Source organism: Martes martes (genome assembly GCF_963455335.1).
Source record: "Martes martes genome assembly, chromosome: 14".
Taxonomy (NCBI): Eukaryota; Metazoa; Chordata; class Mammalia; order Carnivora; family Mustelidae; genus Martes; species Martes martes.
In genome coordinates, this window is record NC_137902.1 from 18,829,189 (window position 1) to 18,849,638 (window position 20,450).

At 38.9% G+C, this 20,450-nt stretch overlaps 3 protein-coding genes across 5 annotated transcripts in view; 1 reads left to right on the top strand and 2 right to left on the bottom strand.

Annotated features, from left to right (window-relative positions):
• SHOC2 (SHOC2 leucine rich repeat scaffold protein) overlaps window positions 1-1,509 on the bottom strand; it is a 92,157-nt gene extending 90,648 nt beyond the window's left edge. The window contains exon 1 of the mRNA XM_080822660.1: window positions 1,414-1,509. The gene's annotated coding sequence lies outside the window, so the exon portion shown is untranslated. The remainder of the gene's footprint in view (window positions 1-1,413) is intronic.
• Window positions 1,510-1,929: 420 nt separating this feature from the next.
• BBIP1 (BBSome interacting protein 1) lies at window positions 1,930-16,107 on the top strand. 2 transcript variants are annotated; one of them, XM_080822664.1, is made up of 4 exons: window positions 1,930-1,977; window positions 2,923-3,007; window positions 14,732-14,809; window positions 15,574-16,107. In XM_080822664.1, the coding sequence occupies exons 3-4, from the start codon at window positions 14,764-14,766 to the stop codon at window positions 15,738-15,740; spliced, it is 213 nt and encodes a 70-aa protein (XP_080678790.1). In that variant the 5' UTR covers window positions 1,930-1,977; window positions 2,923-3,007; window positions 14,732-14,763; the 3' UTR covers window positions 15,741-16,107. The 2 variants fall into 2 exon arrangements, with proteins under 2 accessions (XP_080678790.1, XP_080678789.1); XM_080822663.1 differs by lacking the exon at window positions 1,930-1,977 and having other exon boundaries at window positions 2,911-3,007.
• Window positions 16,108-16,820: 713 nt separating this feature from the next.
• PDCD4 (programmed cell death 4) overlaps window positions 16,821-20,450 on the bottom strand; it is a 28,800-nt gene continuing 25,170 nt past the window's right edge. For both annotated transcript variants that reach the window (XM_080822662.1, XM_080822661.1), the window contains 2 exons: window positions 19,647-19,786; window positions 16,821-17,714 (listed from right to left, as the gene is read on the bottom strand). In XM_080822662.1, coding sequence (XP_080678788.1) covers window positions 17,654-17,714; window positions 19,647-19,786 — 201 coding nt within the window. In that variant the 3' untranslated portion in view covers window positions 16,821-17,653. The remainder of the gene's footprint in view (window positions 17,715-19,646; window positions 19,787-20,450) is intronic.

Sequence of the window (20,450 nt, forward strand, 5' to 3'; positions counted from 1 at the left end):
TTAAGAGCTATGGCATGGAAGGGCCAGGGTAGAAATCAGTACACTAATAAACTGAGATCTTTAAAATAAGGTAATTTTTCAGTGTTAATGCTACATTTAAATACAAAAATATTTGGTTACACAAGTATACCCTAGGATTCTGGAAAACAAAAACTTTAAGTTTTAGATACAGTAATCCCTCTCAGTAGATACCAGAAGCTGACATTTATGAAGAAGTATACAAAATTGCACAGGTGAAAGCTATAGACTGAAGCAAATACTATACAGTACAAATCTACAACCCAATTTTGCTTCAGCATCCCCAGAGACTTAAAAAATATTTCTTTGGGTAGGTTGCAAAACATTGCTTCCTCTTTTATTCTTATCACCCCCATTATGATACAAAGCGACAGACAAGAAAATCAAATCACCAACTGTTAAGGGCTGAAAGCTTCGAAACACATAAAAAAGCATCTTCTTTCCAACTCCCGAATCGGTATTCATTCCACCTGTTTGTAAATCCATACAAACACAATAACACAATACCTCTGCTGATTTAAAAACGGGGGGGGAGGGGGCAATTAAGGGTTTGAAGTCATTCTTCTTCTACCTAGGCTGGGGCGGGGGAGGGGGATGGTACAAAACAATGGATACTGAGGGGCTGGGGGAAAATCGCTTGCTCCCGAAGCCTCCAGCGTTAAAAGCTTGGGGGGTGGGGGGGGGAGGAGGGGAGGAGATAGAGTACTTTTCCTCTATTCCTAAAAGCTACCGCGGAAACAGGCTGCCACCAAGCAAGTCCAACAGGGCGGTCCTGGATGCCCACAACTCGCCTCACCAGGCAACAGACCCAAAGCCAACTCGCCACTCTTCACCGAAACGACAGAAGGGGAGAGAGTGGTGGGCTTTGGGGAAGGGCGAAGAAATACCCCACCCCGCACCACAAGCACTGCGCCAAGGCCCCGGCCAACGATTTACACGCCTCCCGGACGCCCACGGGGCGCCCCGCAGCCTGAGCCAGGTGCCCCCGGGGGCAGAGCGGAGCAGGGCCATCCGCCGGGCGCCCCCGGCCCGCGCCCTCTCCCCGACTCGCCCCCGCCCACGAGCTGCCCCCGCCGGCCGCCGCCACCGCAGGCCCGGCCCCGGCCGCTGTCAGAGCCGCCCGGCTCACTCTCGGAGACCGGCTGCGGGCCCCGCACGAGAGCCGGCTCCGAGGGCCGGGCCCTCTCTGCGACAGGACCCAGGAAAGAGGCGGCGGCGGCGGCGCCTCCCAGGGCCCCAGCCCCTCGGGCCTCGCCCCGGCCCCGCCGGCTCTATCCCCTCAGGGCGCGCGGGGCCTCCCCCAATCGACAGCCAGCTGGACCGCCCGACGGGTAGGAACGAAAGCAGGAAGAACCGACCAACAACCACCCTCCCGCCTCAGCGGCCCGGGGTTACCGTCAGGAGCCCCAACTCCGCCATCCTCCTCGCTCGCCCTCCTTCCTCCTCCTCCTTAGAAGCGACGCTGCCCAACCGCCGCCCCCCGCCCGCCCCTCCCCCACTTGCCCCGCCCCGCCCCGCCCGCCCCTCCACACACTCTCACTCCTACGGCCCCGCCCCACCCCTCCGGCGCAGGCCCGTCACTCGCCGGAGAAGAAAAACAGGCGGAGCCAAGCATACTGACGCTGCCCAATCAGAGTGAGGCACTGGCGCCAAAGACGCTGCCCAATCAGAGTGAGACATTGGAGCCAGCTTCCCTCGCTCCGCCCTTTTCCTTTCCTCGGCTGCTCTACGCCCTCTCCCGCCCACTGGGCGCTGCTGGCAAGCCGAGCCACAGAGTAAGCCTCCAACGGGGTAGAGTGACAACTTGCAATCGGAAGTTACTGTTGAAGCCAAAGCAGCCATAACTGATAATGGCAGGGAGTTTCCTGGCCTCCCGTCTCCAGTGTGACGTAGTTTTCCCTTCGCCCAAATCTCACCGTTGCCCTGGGCAACAGTCGAGCCGTCTGGGAAGATAAATCTGTAAGTAGGCCCGGAAAAGGACCAAAGGTGACCAGACATCCCAGGTTAGACAACTTAATTAATATTCAGAACTACCTGCCCGGGATGGGGAAGAGGAAGGAGCAGGTTTCCTGGCCCTTATTTTGCTGGGACGTCTGGTCACTTACCTAGGTGGACAAAAGGTTAGGGTTCCGAAAATCCCTGTCCTGCCCGGAAGTTGCATTTGGCACTTCTGAATGGGGTCATGGCGGAAGGGTGGGAATAGCCAGAGACCCTGGCACCACCGGGAGTGCCCATTCCAACTGGAGTCGCAAAGTGAGATGTGGGTCCGTCTGCCTTGTCCGGTGAGGCAGCCCACAGCTAGATGGCCGGTGGGAGACGGAGAGCCGAGGGGGTGAACAGGGCTCACAGCCGCTTCCGCTGGAAGAAGGTTTTCTTTCCGGGCTGGCCTGCCCCCCCCACCCCCGCCCCTCTGAGGTTCCCTGTGGGGCGAGGCCGCTCCACCGGCCCCTCGCGCCCAGCTGCAGCCAGCCGGGTAGGGAGGGGGCTTAGGCGCGCACCGCAGGGCACTCCCGCAAGATGGAGCTCCTGACCTCGCCCCTCAAGTTCCTATTAAGTGCTTCCACCCTGATCTTTGGAGGACAGAGAATTCTGGAGCTTGAGGAAATCGTTTTCCATTACCACCTAGAAAGGAAGGAGGTGGTCCTGCACTGCAGCGGCAACACTTCTAAGTCTTAACTTCCCCGCCTCTTGTCTTAACATTACGTTCTTCCTTTTGTTTCTCCTCCTTTGGGGGCTTAAAACCAATGACTGCGGTGCTAAGTGAAGCTATACTGTCCTAATCCTCCACGCCTACGTTTTATTAAACAACTTAATGCTTGTGAATATTCATAAAAATACCGTAAGACTTTTATATGGTTCTTTTCAAGAGTTGTTACACTTTATCTCATGTAGTTCCTTCTGTAGGCTTGAGTCAAGAATTCTAAGTCATCTTGGTCATACTGGGTTGGATGCCTAACGTTGCCGGAAAAAAGACCAGGAGAACTTTCAGGTAAATTGAAAATTGTATTTACCCAGCCAGTCAACAAGGGTGCAAACCTGACTTCTTTACTTAATTTCTTTCTACTTCCATACTACTCATGCTGTAGCCAAATGAACTATTCTTGTTTCTTCCAAGATTAATCATTGAAGCACTAACCTTTCATGACTCTTGTTTCCATGTCCTAGTTATCCTTGGAGATGTGTTTCCAGATTCTCTCCAACAGGAAGTAATTTCCTCTGTGCTTACCTAGCACTTTTTGTACTTATTTTATGACAACCACTATTTTATATAACAGCTGCTTATGTTCTTAGCTTTACTATGTTTACATCTAAATAGAATGGTTTGCCTATTAGATGGATCTTTTCTCCCTATCATGTTATTCTGCTCATGATATTATTTTGGTAAATACTTCCTAAAAGACTGAATATATTTGGTGTTTCCCAGGTGCCTGAGACATTGCCAGCTTCAGTTGATTAAATTCAGTATAGTTTTGTTACTCAACCTTTTCTTAGATTTCCCCTCTGAAGTCTTTCCAACATGATTTCTTCCCTCAATTAAAAAAAAAATACATAAAAAAGTCAAAATAATACAAAAAACATTCATATACCCCTCACCTAGATCCAGCAGTTAACATTTTGCCATATTTATTTCATCCCTTTTTTCATTGTCATTAAACTATTCAGTAACGGGTTAGACACTTGTTAAGCAGACACCTCTAAAATTTCCAAGATGTATTCCCCAAGAATTATAAAGTTCTCCTGCAAAACATAGTATCATTATCACAACTAAGGAAATTACTAATTCTGTGTTATTTAAAATCTAGTCTGTATGTGTATTCTCTCATTTGACCCAAGATCAAATTTTCCCCTGCTCCTTTTCCCCTGCTCCTTCAACAAAACTTAGGATCCAGTCAATGTTTATGTCATTTTAAAGAGTTCAGGCCAGAAGTGTTTTCAGTGTTTCCTTTTTTTTCTTACTCCTTGTAAGTCTTAACGTATTTTGCAAGAATATTCACAGCATTCATACTTCGCCAATCATGATTACGCCTTCTCAAAAATAACTATAACTACCATTGTCATGCGTTGTTAGTTAAATCCATCCCAATTCTCTGCACACACAGCCTTCTATGGTATCCTACAACAGAGAGTTTAATATTTAATCTTCCTGTCTGTGGAGAGTAAGTGCCAGTGTCCTGGACTGACTGTCTCCCTGTAGTAAAGTGTTGCTGCTACTTCGCCAGCACTTGGAGCTGATGTGATATAATCTGCAGCAGTGTACTGATGTCAGCACAGTTTCAGGAGTGTCAACTCCTGGCACCCTGAGGACTGTTGATGAAAGATGTGTGGGCCCTGCAATTCAAATACAGATGAATCTTGATGTTATCAAAGCAGATACCAAGGCAACTGCTGGCCATCTGGTATTTTGTGTGAGTAGGATGTGTCATTTTCTATTAACTTAATAGTAGTGTCTGCTGGTGAAGTATACCAGAACCGGTGGCATCATCCAAATTCATCCAAGAAGAACAGTTCCTGTTCTTAGGCCTAGGCACAGTTCAGAAGCTAGACACTGCACATTTTATTCACATGAGTCTAAATTAATTAGCCAAATTGAACATGTTGCAACATTTTTCTGCTAGCAGATGCCAGATAGCAAAACAGAATAGAACTACTATAGTTTCCAGCCACATGACATATGATGCTATTTGGCATCTCCAGATGAATATTATCAGTCCAAATTAAGCTCAGCTAGCATGTGGGCAACCACTTGAGTGAGAATGAACATTACTACTTTATGTCTGCTGAAAAACACTTTCTTTTTTGGCCCCCTCTTTCACCTTTTCTTCATGTTAGTTTACATTCAGAAGTCTAATACGCATTTGAAAATTCACCTATCAATCATAAGTCTTGAATCAAACAAATAAAATGTTTCATATTTTTCCTACCATTCCTGCCACCCCCATCCACAACCTATAATAGGCAGATGGAATTTACTTAAAAGGATCTAAATTAGTAAATACTCACCAAAAAATATCCTTTGTTGTTCTTTACATAAACAAATTGCTTCTGGTGCCTCCCTTGGTTCTCAAAGATTGTATTTTTGTTTCTCAATACCTATTAATGATAAAATAGGGCATTTGGCATTTGGTGTATTATAGTGGTTCTCTATTCTGCTTAAGTTGTGAAGTCAAGGGTCTTTAGCAGTGGGAATAGTAAGGGAAAAGGAACAATAGGCAGTAAAGGGGACTACAGAACTCCCCATGTTCATCTAAATGGGACATTACTTCCCAGCCCTAGCCAGATTTTGCCATGCAAGAATATGGGCCCAGTGTTGCCAGATCTGTCAAGAGGAGCAAATTTGGACTTTATGTGAACTCTTTCCACTTTAAAACATTGGTTCAAATACTTTTAAAACATTTAGCAAGCCAGCAAAAATTTAGCTGCATAGGACAAAGGGCCAGAAGTTTATGACCTGTGTTTCTTATGTGAAAATAGTATTGATACTTAGACTAGAATCTGAAAATACGTTTTTTGCTCCCCAAAATGTGTTTTTTGCCATATTTCAGGTGCATTTATTTTGCTAGGTTAGGCAACAAGCCATTTGTCACCTCCATCAAAAATTCAAGATAGATTCTTATGTACACTAAGCTTCCATTCCCTCAATTAGAATTTTAAACATTTTATTCTTTACCACCAGCTTAAAAACTTATCCACATTTTCTCAGCCTTGATTTATATTGTGAAATAGATTTGCTTTATCATATTTTCTTAGAAATATATTTAAGAGGGGTGCCTGGGTGGCACAGTTAGTCAAACATCCAACTCTTGGTTCAGCTGGACGTGTGAGATTGAGCCCCCACATCAGTCCCCACACTCATAGAGGAGTCTGCTTAAGATTCTCTTCTGCAGGGGCGCCTGGGTGGCTCAGTCAGTTAAGCATCTGCCTTCGGCTCAGGTCATAATCCCAGAGTCCTGGGATCGAGCCCCACGTTGGGCTCTCTGCTCAGTGGGAGCCTGCTGCTCCCCCTGCTTGTACTCTCACTCTCTAATAAATAAATAAAATCTTTTTAAAAAAGATTACCTTCTCCTTCTGCCTCTCCCTACCTCCATGCATGCGTGTGCACTCCCTCTCTTTCAAATAAATAAATAAATCTTTTAAAAGCATATTTTTCAAGAGCACAGTTTGGCAACACATGCTTTTTAAAAGTAAATAAATATGACAGGTTTTTAGAGGAAAACATCTTTCAATAGCTCATGCTGTCTTACAGGTACTATAATGTTGATAAGGAGTCAAAGAATTTTTAGAGCCAAAGTACTTAATGGGAAATCTAGAACAGTCTGCTATTATATCCTTATTTTATTTTTTTAAAGATTTATTAATTTATTTGACACAGAGAGATCACAAGTAGTCAAAGAAGCAGGCAGAGGGGGAGAGGGGAAGCAGACCCCCTGCTGAGCAGACAGCCAGATGTGGGGCTTGATCCCAGGATCCTGGGATCATGACCTGAGCCCAAAGGCAGAGGCTTAACCCACTGAGCCACCCAGGAGCCCCTATCATATCCTTATTTTATAGTGATACGAAAATTAAACCTGGAATAATAAATGTCACACTATATTTCTAAACATTTTTACATCTACTTTTTACTTGAACCTTGCAACCCAGGACAGATACTAAACATGCTTTTTATGAGAAAATCAAACCTGGGATTGGTTAAGAAATGTATTCAGGGTCATGCTAGCTAGCAATAGAGCTAGAGTACAACCCTGTATCCCATTTCAAATATAATGTGAAATAGATGAATCCAAAAAGAAAAAGAAAAAAACCCTCCAATACAAGTTTCTGTTTTAAATCATACATTAGATTTTACTATCACAGCTTGTTTAAAATACTTGGAATCCTAGAATACTCTGAAGCATTCAATTTCAAAATTTAAAAATGGAGTTTTGTACAATTAGGATAAGCTGATAAGTTTAATATAAATTGGGGCGCCTGGGTGACTCAGTTGGTCAGCTCAGGTCATGATTTCAGGGTCCTGGGATAGAGCCCCGCATTGGGTTCCCTTCTCCGCGGGGAATCTACTTCTCCCTCTGCCCTCCACCCCACTTGTGTGTGCTTTCTTTCTCAATCTCACTCTCCTCTCTCTCCCTAAAATAAATACATAAAATTTCTCTTTTTTTTTTTTTAGATAAATTAGTGGAGGGAAAAAAGAATTATGGTGAAGAGCTAATAGCAAATTAGGAGTGGTAGGCACATATGGAAGATAAGCACACTGACCCACAAAATGGCTCCATGGGGCTCCTAACAAAGATCAAATATTGGATTAAGACTTTAGTTTGACCTAGGAGGTCAGTTTTAAAAACATCCAAATCCTGTCCCAAACATTTTTAGAAACAAAGACTTGGCATTGACGTTCACAGTATGTTTCATTTTGATACTTTTTTTTTTTAAGTTTGCATTTTTATAAGTAATCTCTACACTCAGTGTGGGGGTCAAACTCAAAACTCCAAGACCAAGAGTTGCATGCTCTAATGACTGAGCCAGCCAGGTGCCCCTCATTTTGATACTTCTTATCCACATGGCTATGCTTTGAGTTACCATGAATGCAATTTGGACTTTAGTAATCTATCCCCCTTCTCTGTCTATCCCCTCTAAGATTATAGCCTACATTTTCCAGATGGCTAGATGAAAATAGTGTACCATCTAAAGCTAACAGTCTTTTTCGGCTGTTTGACCCACAATATTGGTCTTATCAGTGTTCTCATATCTAATCTGTGGGAGGAAAAAATGCAAAACTTGTAAGCTTTTAAAGATAAGACTACTGCTGTAACAAAATCCACAGACAAAAAGCAGTATTTTTTCCTAAGAGATTTCCTTCCAGAATGGTATCAAACATGACAACTGGAATGCTGAATCCTCAAATTAAGGAGAAAGAAATCGAGAGATAGAAAAACATGTTGGTTAAAGCTATGGTAAAGAGGAAAAAATGCGGTGCTTTAGTCGGTATGCTGCACTTACATGTTTATCCTGAGGTTTACTCTTTGACTAATATTTTATGTTCCTCCTTCTTTGCAGAAGCCATTTGTGGCTTAAAACTCCCCATTTCAGTAGAAACTGAAGATGCCATGTTACTTTAACTTTCATTGGCTTCTACATACCATTATCTACTATCCTCTTAGCTAACATATTCTGAAATGTTCATGTTCCTTCAGTGGGGCTCCATACTCAATCCATCTAGGGTCTTTAGGCCATTCCTATAGATGCAGCAGAGAGAAAACTGAAGAGACCAAGGCTTTGGAGTCAGGCAGACATGAATTCAAATCCTGCTTCTTCACTTACCAATTATGTGATGTTTGACAAAATAACTTTTCCTAGACCTGATCTTACTTAAATTTAGTATAAATTTAGGAGATGCAATGGGAGGTGGGTAAATGGCTAATGCAATTCTAAAATCACCTCTTAAGGTGAAAGTTAATTTATTTTCAAAATTACTGTAGAAAAATCCCTTAAAATGTCTGTGTAGTTAAAATAGATCATTTTGTACTAAAACACTGCTGTTACTGTTATTCTTAAGCAAACAAATTTAAGAGCCACTATGCTAAAAGAAAGAAGCTAGAGTACATTTCTGGGCACTGAAACTGTTCTTTCTTTAAGATGACCTATAAGGCAATACAGATGCAAAAGGGATAGGTGGAGAATTCTAAGTGTTCTTGCTCACCTGTAAGTTCTTCTCCACTCTGTTCTAATAATAAGCCTCTATAATTCTAATACATGTCAACAGACTTATTTTTTCTAAGAATCTAATTTTATGACAATATTGTCATGGTTTAAGAATCACTAACATCCATTGAGCTCTTACCAGGTGGTAGGGACTGATCATGAATTATGAGTTAGGTCATTTAATATACTGTCTGAAGTCAGTGCCATTACAAGCTTTATTTTACAAATGAAACTAAGGCTTAAAAAATTAATTTGTGGGGCACCTGGGTGGCTCAGTGGGTTAAGCCTCTGCTTTTGGCTCAGGTCACGATCTCAGGGTCCTGGGATGGAGCCCCACATCGGGCTCTCTGCTCGGCGGGGAGCCTGCTTCCTCCTCTCTCTCTGCCTGTCTCTCTGCCTACTTGTGATCTCTGTCAAATAAATAAAAATCTTTAAAAAAAAAATTAATTTGTTTAAATAACTAAGCTGACTCCAGATCCTTCTCTCACCCACTACATGTATACTCATCTCTTTTTACCACCTATCACCATCTGCCATCTTTCCATATCCTTCTTAGGTGATTATATCCACTTCTGTAGCTTATACTACTGTACCATTGGCTCTCTGGGCAACCAGTCCTTTTTGCCTTCCTATTGGACTTCCATACCCAGTATACCTGATTCATGGCCTTTACCCTTCCCTCCTTAGCCTGTACTTTCTCTGTGTCCTCAACTTCAGTTAGTAGCTGCATTAACTCAAAAATGTTAGCTTGAAATCTCAGTCATCCTTTATCATTTATCACTCAGAGGTTATGGGGGATGAGGGGAATAATGGAGGATACTTGAATCTCAACTTCTTACATCCTTGAATACCTCTTGTATCTTCTCTTGATGCTTGTTATCACTGCTTTTGTTCATACCCTCATCATCTTACCTAAATAATTATAGTTCCTTACTTATCTCCTTGCCTCTTGTAGCTCCTGTTTTTCCTTTTTGTCTAGAATGTGTTTCCAAAAAACTAATCACATACTCACTCAGAGTCATCCAGTTAGCTCCCTTCTCTCTGTAGGATATTAAGCCCAAACTCTGAGGCATGACATTTAAGGCTGAGTATGAACTGACCTCCACTTTGTAAGTCCCACTACCGTACATATACTGTATGTGCACTGTACTCTCTAGCCATTTGCCTAGATTTTTTTCTTTTAATGACTCTGAGCATATTGTTCACTTTGTCTAAAACGCTGTCCCCTTGCTTCTCTGCAGCTGCTTCTCTGCATAGTAAACCCCCATTCATCTTTGTGGGGCTAATTCTAATATCACATTTAGTAGTTCTTCAAAGACCAGCCACTGTCACCTTTCCTAAACCAAGTTATTTATGGTTTTGGTTTCTTAAGGCACAGTACACATGCTTTTATTAAAGTAGGTTGTATTCAACTGTAATTTATTTACAGGTGTCTCTCTCTCCCCTACCCACCTTCCCCAAGTTCCTCAAAGAGAACTGGTTCTTATCTACTCTAGCTCCTTTATTTAGCTGTGGCTGGCACATTATGGACATTTGGTACGTTTGTTAAAAGAAAAAATGTGTTTGGAAAGGAACATATGATCCCAAATTGCTCTTATATATGTTTTTTTTGTTTTCCGTTCTGAAAGCGTAATTCCCTTGTCCTGAAAAGAGCATCCTTTCTACTCCAGTCTTTACTGTCCAGTATTTACTTTAAAAGCTCTGTCCTTATTAACAGATATATAGCTATTAACTTTTTTTTCATCTTCAGTTATTATTTTATCCATGTGTATATAACTTGATTAGTTTTTTTTACTAATAATTACAGTAACTCAATACAGAATATCTTATTTTTTCATTTAAATTCACAAACATTTTTGGAGTGCCTGGGTGTCTCATTTGGTTTGAATGTCTGACTCCTGAGCTCAGCTCAGGTCTCGATCTCAGGGTCATGAGTTCAGGCCCCAAGTTGGGCTCCACGGTGGGTATGAAACCTACTTTTTAAAAATAAATAAATAATAAATAAATTTATAAACATTTTTAGAGAAATATGGTAGGAAAATTAACCATTAAAATATGTTCAAGCATGAAAATGTATTACATTATAATAAAATTAAGTGGAATGGTAATAGAAGTCTAGGTAGAAAAAAATAAAATTTCTGACTTAGGGAATTCTTCATTCTTTTTATTAATGGATGATAATAGCTGTCAAATTTTTATGGTATTTATATTATATTGGATAGGTTTTTTAAAGACTGATTTAACAGTATTTTTAAATATGTTGGAAATTATGTCTTTGTAACTACTTGAACTTTATGATAAATTTATATGTCAATTTAGAAAGGTTTAAAAGGGTAGTTTTTCTATCTTGTTTTTTAAAATCCCTGTGGGTGTTATGTAAGCATAAAATCTGAGGACTACTGACCTATATTCTCAGGGTTTAGAAGTACACTTTGGTGTTCTTGTCCAGTCCCACACATAATTTAGATAAGGTATCAAACTAAATCACCCCAGAAATGTTTAACTTGTCCAAGTTGTAATATTAATTTATGTTATCAATATGGGCATGATTGATTTAAAGTAGTAATCCTTCCTAACTTAAGTGTCTTTCAGCTCCCACTCCTACAGTTAGCAAATATTTCATGACAAAGACTTGGTTTCCCTCCAAGTTCTTCTGCATTAATTTGAGGCATCCAGCTCAATGGCTATGATAGTTATGCTTACTTTGTCATGATTTTGAAATGTACTATGTATGAAAACCATTATCTCTAGGACAGATTACAAACTAAAGAAACCATGGGGGAAAAGAAAGCGGATTATTTTCCAATTACCCAGACCAAGAGCCTCAAAAAGTGACTGACATCGTATTCTCTAAGCATTAAAAAGTTAGGGTTCTATTAGTATAAGAATTTTACTTCTGCAATTGAGTATGTTTACTCTTAAAATATACCTTGATAAATTTATCATTTTAAAATCTGACATAGTATTCCATTATATGGCTTTGTCATAATTTATTTAACCGTTGATATACTGCTGAACATTTTACTATACAAAGCAATGCTTTAATGAGCATTCTTGTTCTTAGATCTTTGTACACTGGTGCATTATTTTCTTTGGGGCTCATTACTAGAAGTAGTACATTTAGGTCAAAGAAAATGTGCACATTTTGTATTAGTACATAATACAAAATACTAAGAGATACTACAAAATACCCTCTAAAAAAATTTGTACCCCAGGCGAGGCCACATAGCTCAGGGGTTAGAGCACTGGTCTTGTAAAAAATTTGTACCCCAAAAAACCCACCCACCAACAGAAAATGCCCATTTCCCTATACTTTTTCTAACTCTGGATACTATCAGGCTTTTGACTTTTTTGCAAATTCAAAAAATTTAACATGCACACCAAAATGAGGTCACAGTGATTTTCACCTTCTTAATGAGTCCATGATCACTTCCCTACTTAAACTGCAGTACTCCACTCAGCACTCCTAAATCCCCCTATTTTATATTCTATAGACGTACTACTTTACAAAATTCTATTATTTATTTCTCTCCCCTTACTCTAGAGTATAGGCTCCAAAAAGTTTTGGGTTTTATCTGTCTTGTTCACTAATGAACAGTGCTTTCCACATGACAGACACATTTTTAAGATTTTATTTTTACGTAATTTATACCCAACATGGGACTCAGACTCATAACCCTGAGATCAAGAGTTGCGTGCTCTTCTGACTGAACGAACTAGGCTCTCAGACACTCACGTATTTATTGAACTGAATGACATGGCACTTGTATGATACACACGAATTTCAGTCATGGTTGGTATGTTTCTTCTTTAACCCATATGTCCCTAGTGTTACATACATCTTACCTTATCATAATAAGAAAGAACCTTTAGGAGCAACAACTCCTTAGGGCACATTACACCAGACAAAACACCCATGTTTTGCTATTAGCAGGCCAGCGGGTAAAGGAGAAAATGCTCCTTGCTTCTGTGGACTCCCTGGGCAGTTGATCAAGACAGTGCAGCCTTGCCAATGAGGGCCATCCAACCACCACCTTGCTTATTTTAGCCCTTCCCTTCCTGTTTCTCTCCTGCGAATGCCTGGGGTGGGGTGGGGGGGGAGCCTAGGAACAATAACCAACCCTAGTAAAGCAGACACTCCACCCAGGCAAGTGACTGCCAGCACTCATCTTCCCCACACCAAACCCAACCCACTCCCTACCAGGCCTTTGGCCCCACACCCTTTGCACTAACAATGGCAGCTTTAGTGAGAGAGAGAACTAAGGTTTGGTAGAGCACCAAGTTTCATTGTTTTCCTGGAGCCAGATTTTGGATGTGAGATACAGGAGAGAGCAAGCAAACGATAGTGACAGATCTGAGTAGCTGCAGTTGCTACTCTATAAAACATTTTTCATCCACTGTTTTGCTGGTAAGAAATTTTGTGATACAAAAATTCTTAGCTGTTATTTCCCTCATATTTGTTAACATCTGTAGTATCTATTCTCCCTTTTGGCAGCATATCCTATCAGATCTACACCAAATAAGGACCTATTGAATATTTTCATTGTGATATTTTAATGGAGAGGCTGTTTTCTATTATAGCAGTATTCAGACTAATGAGGGAATTGCAATGCTATTAGCTTCAACATAATCCGGGGTGGGGGAGGGGAGGAAATGATCACTGGGTACCACTGGCAGGCCTAAGTAACAAGAGAAGAATGTGGCAGAAGTAGTGTGTTCTAAGGAAACTGCATATTGCACTTATCTCAGATTCCGGTTAGTGATGAGATGCTTTATTCCTAGTCCATTCCCTATTTCATTTTCACCCCCGGAAAGAGCAGTGTAGGAGTAAATTTTGATGACAACGTTCTGGAAAATGGATAGAGTTTCCTCAGGAATTTTAGATATTCCAGAATAGGGATTTGAACAAGAAGAGACCTGGTGGATAGAGTAGGAAGATTTTATTACAAATGTCAAAGTGTAGTAGAGTGGGAATAACTGAGACCAGAAGCAGCTTCACTTGATTAATTTGCAGTGGGCGGTAAAGACAGGCACCACGCCAGCATCACCACTTTATAATAATAAATCTTTCTTCTCTGGTGATGTTGTGAAAGGCACATGGTAAGGTTGCATCACTATGGTGAAATATCACAAAAGGGGTGGGACTGTCTAGAGAAGCATCTGTGTTTGGAGAAGGATCATGCTACAAATTACAGTCCAGAATACCCTGAATACACAGCACAGCAGTAATCTGGAATGTAACACTGGAAACAAATGTCATCAGCCAGTTGGTATATGCCGGTAATATTCAAGATAAGGTATTTGCTGGCACTTTAGCATCTATTATCCCTGTTATTAGAGGATAGTAGTAAACTCAAAGCAAACCTCTTGCTTCTGTTCAACAGCCAATTTCGCCCATTTGTGTTGCTTTCTTACAAATGTCAGCTGTGTAGCCAGGTAACTGATCCTTAGGATGCTTTTTGTCATCAAAGCAAATGGATTAAAGTAGAAACCAGATGTTAGGTATTGAGAAGTGGGAATGTTTGGAAAACATTTACCTACTTCCTCCTTTTTCCTAACTACCTGCCTTACCCCACACTTCCTGGATGGTAATTTTTTTAACTCATCCGCCGTTTAGGAGATGCTGTCAGTGAACCAAACAGCCACACATAAATGCTTCTGGTTTTCCTCAGCGATATCTATTAGGTGATTATGTCTAAAAAAATGAAGTCCTACCTAACTTTTCATAAGGGGAAAAATTTAGAACATGTAGCCTTACAAATTAACACCTCCACTTATTAAAGAATGTTGACAAGATCTAGATGCTTACGTGAACTCTCTCAACTTTGTTTCAGTGAAAAGACCCACAGGAAATTAATGGGATAATTATGCAAGGATTGAATAGTTCGTTCTTTATAGAAATTGTTATTTTAGTTCTTAACCTACAATGGAAATACCTCCAGCAATATGCATTATTATGCAATATGCATTATCCAGCAATATTCATTCTTGAATATTAATAACTGATTTCTCATTGAAGGAAAAAACTTAGCTGTATCCAACAATCCAGATATGGCGGAAGTGAAGTCAATGTTCCGGGAAGTTCTTCCAAAACAAGGTATCTAAATCACAACTACTTAGGTCACAGACTATTATAGGAACCAAAATAAAAAGTAGTAGGCATGGCATACAACAGGCTCAATACTAAACACTGGTAACTATTTGGTATCCTGTATGCCACATTTACTGTGCACTTATTACTGTGTTTCTCTTAGGAGTAGGTTATAAAGAAGTCATCCATTGCTTTTTCCCCCCAGTAAAAAGATGACAAATGAAGCACTGTTTCTTAGACCTAGAAATCCAGTTGTACTCAGATTTGCAGATAAAAACATGAAATTGTCAGTGAAAAAAAAAGTGTAATTCACTAATGTTAAATGAGGTCTGAAAGTGGGGAAAAAGAAACCTAAGTCAAGCAATTGTTGAATGCTGATGGCATAAGTTAAACATTTATATTAATATTTGAATATTCATATTAATTATATTTATATGCTTATATGTTATATATTAACAAATATTCAATTAATACCATGCTTTTACTATGTAAGTATTCGTATGCACTATGTATTTCTCCCAAATCTTTTTGCAAATTAAACATCTGATACAAAATGTTGTATGTCTCATAGGTAGCTTAGAATGTTAGGTAGGAAGTTCAAAATGTCATCCTTATAAACTCCCTAGAATTAAATGTTGGTATTTTTGAAATAACTAAAAACAAGAGTTTTCACTGACAATGGATTAAGTCGTTAGACGCTCATTCTAGCTGCAAATCCAAACCACCATACAACTGGGTCATCTCACTAAATCATTTCTTTTTAAACTCAGGGCAGTTGTCAGTGGAAGATATAACCACAATGGTGCTGTGTAAACCTAAACTTTTGCCCTTAAAATCTCTGACTCTGGAAAAACTGGAGAAAATGCAGCAAGCAGCCCAGGATACGATTCGCCAACAAGAAGTGGCAGAGAAGGAACAACAGCAAATAACTCACTGAATGGTAACTTAGCACTTCTAAGGATACTCTGCCTTACTATTAACAATAGCTAGACAATAATTTGCATCTGTATGCTAAAGATGGTGTGTTTAATAAAACTGATAGTGCTTATAAAATAAAAATACCCAAGACTAACGAAACTTGTGAATTTAGACCCTCTGGTTTGTACTGAACATGAGCAATTAAAAAACTGAACCCAAATTTTATAGTTTTTTTTTTTTACCCAAGTTTTTAGAACTATAAATTACGGTTTCAGTATTCCTATGACTGTGAGTCTTACAGATAACATTCATAGGTACAAGTGACTAAGTGCAACTTTTATATTCAGGTAATCTTTACATGTTTATTAAAAACTGAATTTGAAGATACATTCTAATCTTGTACAAAACGTTTTTGGTGCTTTTATATCATCATCTAATTTTAAAAACTTGTTTATGAATTTTGTATTTCATATTTAAGGCTATTTTGCCTGATCAACTGGTCCTCCTGGCAATGACAAAACTGTATTTCTTAAACAAATCTGATTTTTAAGAAACCTTCACTTATAAAGTAGTCCCCTGAGCTTTTAATGATACTGACTTTAAGGACTAAATTACTGTGCTACCTTTATCATCCAGGTGTCAAACACAATTAAAACCCTAAAAATAGAAAAAAAAATATGGACTTGAAAGAGCCCATGAGATAAATATGAACATTAAATTTGGGGTTTTAGTGCTAAAAGACTGCCTAAACCTATAATGGGCATATTCCTAAGAATATATTTGTAAATCTGAATGTAATTCTTGGCTAGTTGCTACAATCAATAATAGACAATTTAAGTTAGCACAATCCTTGAGGCCTTGCTGAGTTTTGCTCTGCAAAAGAGGTCAGAAATGTGATCATTCTTTAGAGAACTATTATTGGTAGCTACTATCTTCTTAGACACTGGATAAATGTAAACTTTTGAGTTTCTGAAGAATAATTTTTTATAACACAAACACTGGTAACAGAACTTAAGGACGATGAAGGTATTATATTTTAGAAATTTCACTGGGCTTTAAAGAAGATCAAAAAAGCAAGTATGTATGCATTTCCCACAGATAGTATTAAAAGAATTTACTATTATACTTTTGATTTAAAAGTTTGCAAAGAACAAAGTTAAATTCACTAGGTTCAAATACACTCTCTTATAGGATTTAAAATTTGCTGTGTAAAATAAGTTTTTAAAAAGACCTAAGATATAGGTACTCCCAATAAAGAATCAACACTGCTTCACATGTTTTATTTTGTCATACATTCTTTTAGAACCGGGTTCATTTTTCCAGTTTTGTAGAAAAATAGATGTTCCAGCCACCATTTATTTAACTGTCTAGTCTTTAAGACCAATCAATATGTTCCCTGGAAAAATGAATAAGTCTTATGACTAACTCATTTTCTTAAAATTCTTTAAGACAAATAACTTTTTTTTACTCCCAAAGCACAGTATTCCAACAGCAGCAGCCAACATGGGGTTTTAGCAGCTTAACTTCACCCCCTAAATAAAGCTTTGTATAAACCAGTGATTTTACTACAAAAACACTGTCCTTGAAAGAAAGGAGTGGCAGTCAGACATCAATGCAAAACTTGGAATGATTAGGTCATAAACATGGCACTTACAAAAGGTAGCTTATGAGAATATTCCACTTAAGAAGTGGTTACTCTTCTGTCCCTCCTTTACACCCTCAAAAAAAAAAAAGAAGAAGAAGAAGAAAAGATAAAAAGGAAAACACTTCCTTAAAAATTCCCCTTTAAATTGTAAGTTTATAAAATTTCAGAAATGCCTTGTACAAGTGCTTCAAAAAAAAAAAAAACAAAAAACCTGTGCTAACAACTCTTACAATTCAGATATATTTATATTTTTTTAATAACATCTAAGACTGTAAGAGTTCTTATATTCAGTAGCTCTCTGGTTTAAGACGACCTCCATCTCCTTCACTTACGAAACGTTTTCTGCCCCTGTAATGAAAAGAACACAAACATGAAAATAGATACCAATTCTGACTATATATCAAAATCAAAAAAGCCTTGGGTTCTTTTGGCTAGTCATTAGGTTTTGAAGGGTTTTACTCTTCAAAAAAAAAAAAAAAAGTGAGCACACCTCTAATTCTTTTGAGAAAGACGCTTTCCCTGCTATATACCCTAGCATATAACCACTCAAATGAACTGCTCATCTAAGCAGTTTTTAGTTAAATAAAAGCTTAAGTATTGAAGTAAGTTCATTGTCCAAATGGAGTCATGTTGAAAAGTTAAAATATAAAGCAAACATGCTATTTAGAATTTTAATATTTACTCCTACTATGTTATTAGTATTATTTGAAAACTGAACAGTGAGCCAAAGAAACACTAACATAATTTGGAATTATGCAAACTGGAGCTACAGAACCTATGAAAATGTCCATTTTTAAAAAATTTTTTAAGTTTCTTCTCAAATGTAGAAAAGCCATAACCTGTACATGGAAAAACAAATCAGAATCCAATTAATTCCAGTCTATGCTCCATTTTGGAATTCCTACTATTTCAAACTCAAGACACCTTGCTTCAACCCAGGAGGAATAGCTGACCAGCAGCCTAAAGCAGTAAGTGGAAACAGAGTTTGCTCAGGATTAGCCATCTTTCTCTGACTAACATGCACAAGCACTCAAGACCTCACACAAATGTGCACTTCACCCAAATAAGCTAATGGGTAGAGGATAAAAAGTCACTTCAATGGCAAACAAAGTACTTTTAGGTATCTCCTCAACTGATCCTTGAGAGTAAAGCCACAAGAGAAATAACCAGTTAGATTTCTGAACAGAAGCTGAAAAATTTTAAAAGCTAGTGCCTTTTCATATTAAGTCTAAGTGGAAATCAGCTACATTTTCCTGCATATAAAGGCTTCAGACTATATTATCAGGAGACTGAGATGGGGAACAAAGCAGTAAGTAAGAACCCTTACCAAAGTTGGCAGTATTTACTGGTGTATACCACTTGGCACATGAATGATGCCATCACCAAGCAAAGGTCTATATATATATTTTTAGAGATCTATATTTTCAAACATTTTTATCAAAGTCATTAAACCCTATCTTCCTCCTCCTCTATCAATGGCTTTTAAACTTTCCAGAGAGACACTACCAGCAACTATTTTTTCTGAGATTTCTCACAATCAACTTCAATAAAAATAGGCAAAGCTTTGCAATTTTTTCGGATTAAAAATTACTTAGACTTAAAATGTATATAAAGCAGACATACACAAATTTATCTATTACTAACATTTATACCTATTTATAATCTTCATTATAAGCTTTATTTTAACCACAAAAAACCTCATCAACTCCTAAAGAGTTAGATCCCAGTAGTACAAATATATTATCTCCAAAGAATCATACACATCCACTTTACAATGAGGTAAGATTCAATTAGACTTAATTCTCCATTCCATGAAGGAGAAAAAGGAAGCTACATGGAGTACAGGAATGAGCCCAGATCTTTGAGCCAGGAAAGGCCTGGATTCATCCTTGGACTCTATTATGTGTGACTTTAGGAACGGTATACCACACACTTCCTTAAACCTCAATTTTCTTATCTTACTGGTGTTAATATCTACTCTAAAATAATATTTCAAGTACATAAAACAGAGCCTGGTACACAGAACTACTACACAAAGTTAGTTTCCTTCCAGTGAACAAGGGCTTCATGAAGTAGGCATGTATAGATTTACAAGGGGGCAAAATAAGTTCCACCTCTGTTTTTCCATAAACTCAAAACAGATGATTTTCACTCTTAAGTAGCTTTAGGGGAGATGTTATTTTTCTGACAGAATTCCAGAATTCTTCTGGAATGACAGAAAATTAGCTTAGCCTTCCAAGCAATTAGCCAGTATCTTATGTGAAAAAAGTAATAAAGTACCTCGAAGGACAAAGATCTCTGAGTTGTTTGGAAATTATTCCAGCCTGAAAACATTCTTCTACAAATCGCTCAAGCACGGAGTATGAATGTGGAACATCCAGATTAATGTCTGGAATTTCATTGTAAATTCTCTCATAACCCTAAAACAAAATTATATACAGAATGTTAGCCCATATGAAATACATAATGCCATACAACCTATCACTGTCATCAAGCTACATTTAAGGCCTTAACTCTTCACAAAATTAGACTGAAGTCAGATCTGATCCTTGAAAAGTATAGACAGCAGGTATGTTTGTTATAGAATGTTTTCTCTAAAATTGTTCTCTCAAGAGAGTTTAGGCAGATATCAGACATCGGACACATTTCTTCATCTACTTCTCTATATACATTTATTACACTTTTTTAAAAATACAAGGCAAGAGGCGCCTGGGTGACTCAGTCATTAAGCATCTGCCTTGGGCTCAGGTCGTGATCCCAGGGTCCTGGGATTGAGCCCCATACAGGCAGGAAGCCTGTTTCTTCCTCTCTCTCTGCCCCTGCCTGTGTTCCCTCCCTCACTGTGTTTCTGTCAAATAAATAAATAAAATATTGTAAAAAAAAGTACAAGATAAGTAAGAACTTCACTAATATTTTAAACAGGAATAAATTAAAGTGTATTTGTTAAAAGATCATGTTCATGTTGTTTCTAGATATAAAACAGAATCTCTCATATCTTAAAAGCAGAACTCTTGAAGAAGAACAATCACATCTTTAAAAAACCCACTGAAGAGTTACTTTCAAGAAATGGCTACAAGGGGTCCA